Raw genomic sequence first — 4,292 nt, forward strand, 5'->3', positions numbered from 1 at the left:
TTTTTTTTTTTTTTTTTTAATCGATCCAACGTGCGTGTGATAGTACCATCGCCAATATCTCCTCATGCACCTCCTCCAATTCCGCCAAGCCGGCATTCGTCTAAAAACTCACACTCTCCCCACACATCAAAAACTGTGGATATAGCAAACACAAACTCCCCATCCATTTTTGTACTGAACTACGGGCACACACACAAAACCAGTTTTAGTCTCCTCCAAGAGAAACTTTGAGTTACCAATGGAAATAACTGAGTAGTGTAAGACGTACCTGTAGTAACTTGAGGTTTCTTTTAGTATTTTGAGGAAGAACAGAAACGTGTTTGCTGACAAGAGATTCCTTCAACACACTAGCCCTTGTATGAACGAACGATATCGGTGCTGGTGAGGGTACTTTCTCCCTGTCGCCTACTGATGGATTTCACTAATGTGCTAAAATCTCGTGTTTGATCGGTGTTCGTCGCTTGCTTCACTTTCCTCAACTTGGTCGTCAGAATTAACAATGTTATTTGGTACTGACACCTTATAAGAAAAATAAATGCAAGATAGAGATGGGACTTCTCCCGTGTCTCCATCCATACTTGTTGTTCACAGTAAGCTATTCTGCGAGGTAGGATTGACACATTCAGCATTTCCTTCACCAGAAATTGAATCAAGATATATTGTGAATGGAGGATAAACAACCAGAAAGAGGGGAGGTGATCTGATATTGTTGCAAGAGAACAGGCAGGCCCATGTATGTGAAGAACCGAAAATAAGTATTAACTTTTATTTATTAATTTTAAGGAGAAAAAAACAACACCTTCAAATTCGCTAAAATAACTTTCATAAGTGAAAAACTCCTTTGAATTTACAGTTGACGATTTGATGTTATTGATAATGTCGTATAAATAATAACCACAATAATGTTGTCTTTTTCAAGCCTAAGACCTTTCACCATTTATTTAGGCCGAGCCAAAATCAAACCCATCCTTTTTTGGACATCAGTCGAATCTACCCATATGAACGTACCGCTTTGAATTAAAATTTAATAATTCAAAATACCTGGGAGATTTCATGCATGGAGGACCAGTAAATGATGTAATGTAACAAAGACCATGAAGCGTGAAAAGGACCATGACCATATGTCCGAGCCAAATATGGTATTTGATGCTTGACTCCGAGGTTAATCCCACCGCTGGTAACAACGATGATCCACGAGCCACCGGTAAGAACAAAAACGCTAAACATATGTTTCCTATCAGCCCCAACCTTAGCGCCTCTGATTCCAGCTTCGCTTGCCACCTTAATTCATCAAAAAAATTGACTATGTATTATTATTACAAACATCTACTAACCAAGTTGTATACTTCTCTTCATTCATTTATTAAAGCTTGATTTGCTCCACACATGATTTTGTAGGTGATAACTATTTACAGTACCAATTAACTATTGAATTACAAAGAACAAATAATTAATCTTGAAGTGTAGAAAGAGTTGCTTACAAAAATTGGCCATGTGTGGCGAGTGATTGAGGAGTGATAGTGGCGAAGCTATTGCGCAAATAAATGATAAAGCTCCAATTAAAGAAGAAGAGCCACAAACATCGCCAAGAAGGGGATCTCAGTCACTGAGACTATCCCTAATGGTCCCTTCACTAACATTGGCTTCACAGTGCACTCCACACTCCTCCCTTCGTCTCCCTTTTTTTCGATTAAGAGAAACAAGTTGCAATAAAAGAAAAGTGATGGAATTTTTACACATAAGTTAACTGATTAATTGTTTAGCTATCGATATGGTATGACTTTCGTTTCTTAAAGTGAAGATAGACATATCCCAAACAAGCTACGACCATCATTGGAAACATATACATGAAAAGTGTCGTCCCTGCCGTACAAAGCAAGGAAAAAATATATTTGAAAATCATTTCCTTTTGCCGGGGAAAATAGACGAAGAGAGCTTCGTTTATCTTTTATATATAATTAGTAGTTTTACTGAAAAAAAAATGTATTAGGTGTTTTATAGGGAATCAAATTTTATTCAAAGATCGTAAAAAAAAAACAAAAAACGCGAAAAGATTATATTACGTTCACAATAACCAGATGTCTATGACCACAAGCATATACATGTTTAGTTTTTGGTTTAAATTGAGCTAAGAATATTGGAAAATATTGATCATATACAATTACTTAGGGAACCAAAATAAGTTGATGTTCCAAACTTAATACGCATAAGAGGCAACCACTTGGTTCCATAGGTTAGAGTTGGCATCATGATCCAAAGCAAGATAGTTCCAAGGAAAACCACCATCATTAGGAACTTAGTCACTCCCTTGATCATATCCTTAAACTATTCTCCTGCAGATGGGTTCGAACCACCATTATTGCTTTTGGTGATCTCCATCTTCTCTCTCCTATCAGATTACCTCTCTCTAAATATCTATTAGGATATGTGTAAATTTTATGATTCCTATATTCACGTAGATATGAGTCTATCTTCTAGCTAGGCAACTATGTATAAATACTGTGTCAACATATTGAATACAATAACAGAGATTACATTCGTATATCAACATATTACATGGTATCAGAGCATTAAGCTTCTGTGACCTAATTTTTTTTTTCTTTTTCTTCAATTCGTGCAGCCGCCGCCGTTGTTCTTCAACAACTGCCGCCGCTAAATCTCTATTTGTTTTGTTCGTTTTCTTCAACTCTTTGATGGCTGCTCCTCCACAAACACAAGTGGTTGTTGCACCACCACCTTTCCCGTATACATTGAGTTCCTCTGACAATCCAGGAGCTTTGATATCTTCTGTGATTCTACAAGAAGATAATTATTCTGAATGGGCTACTGAGCTACGCAACTCGTTGCAAGCTAAACACAAGCTAGGTTTTATCGATGGATCTATTCCCAAACCTACCGCTGACCCCAACTTAAGCTTGTGGCGTGCTGCGAACTCTATGATCGTGGGCTGGATTCGAACTTCCATTGACCCTAAACTTCGATCCACCATTTCCTTCATTGCTGAGGCATCGACGTTGTGGGAAAGCCTTCGGTCACGGTTCTCAGTTAGCAATGGTGTGCGTAAACAAGTTCTTAAGGACGAGATCGCCGGCTGTAAACAGAACGGTCAATCTGTTTTGGACTACTATGGCCGCCTGTCAAAATTATGGGAGGAGCTGCAGAACTACAAGACTGGTTGTGACTTTAAGTGCGCTGCTGCTCCGGGTATTGCTCAAGAACGCAAAGAAGACCGAATCCATCAGTTCCTGTTTGGCTTAGATCTTTCTCGCTTCAGCAACATCTGTTCAATGATTACTGGAGAAGATCCTAAGCCCCCGCTTACTCAAGTATACTCTCGGGTCATTCGAGAGGAGCAAATTCTCAATGTCGTGCAATCCAAGGAACTTATCCCATCAGAGGCGGTTGGTTTCAGCGTCAAAACAGAGGTTCATGTTCATGTTGCTGCTGTTACGGTGCCTCGCTTTCGTGATCGTGCCTCTCTGTCATGCACACATTGTCGGCGCCAAGGTCATAAAGCATCGAAGTGCTTCCAACTTCATGGTTTCCCGGACTGGTATTTTGACAACAAAGGTGGTACTCGATCGGATCTCCGAGACACTTCCAATCGTCCAGTTCAGCGAGGAGGACGTCCAACGAGGGGTGCTGGTCGCGGTCGGGGTCGTGCTAACAATGCTCGCGTCGGTTCTCCTAACCAAGGTGGTAACAATCAGATAACGCATCTCATCAACTTGCTTGAAGCTCAACGTTCCAACACGTCTTCAGAGAAGTTGTCGGGTAAAACTCACTTGTCTGATGTTGTCTTAGATACGGGCGCCTCTCATCACATGACGGGTGATCTCTCTCTTTTGGTTGATGTTTTTGACATCATTCCATCACCTGTTACGAAACCTGATGGTCATCCATCATGGGCTACTAAGTGTGGCTCACTTCCGTTGAGCTCAGCTTATTTACTCACCAATGTTTTGTTTGTGCCTAATCTCAACTGCACTTTGATATCAGTTTCGAAACTTCTCAAGCAAACTGGTTCCTATCCCTATCCAGGTTTCCTTCCCGTGGCTCGCGTAAAACATCTCAGTGTCCTACCAACTACATATCCCCTCACTGGAATACCTCATGACCACACAAGGATCATATACATGCCACAAGGGCCGCAACAAAGGCCAAACAAAATGTCCTAAAGAGGACCGCCACCAAGGCCAAACAAAATGTCCTAAAGAGGACCGCCACCAAGGCCAAACAAATGTCCTAAAGAGGACCGCCACCAAGGCCAAACAAATGTCCTAAAGAGGACC

The 4,292-nt window shown here is 40.8% G+C and overlaps 1 protein-coding gene across 1 annotated transcript; it reads left to right on the forward strand.

The window, feature by feature from the left end:
* Positions 1-2,693: 2,693 nt before the first annotated feature.
* LOC104773936 lies at positions 2,694-4,023 on the forward strand (the record flags this gene model as incomplete). Its single annotated transcript, XM_010498608.1, has 1 exon — positions 2,694-4,023. A coding segment is annotated over exon 1 (1,330 nt), but the record flags the coding sequence as incomplete, so codon positions are not given.
* Positions 4,024-4,292: the final 269 nt, after the last annotated feature.

This window comes from Camelina sativa, unplaced genomic scaffold (assembly GCF_000633955.1).
Source record: "Camelina sativa cultivar DH55 unplaced genomic scaffold, Cs unpScaffold00786, whole genome shotgun sequence".
Taxonomy (NCBI): domain Eukaryota; kingdom Viridiplantae; phylum Streptophyta; class Magnoliopsida; order Brassicales; family Brassicaceae; genus Camelina; species Camelina sativa.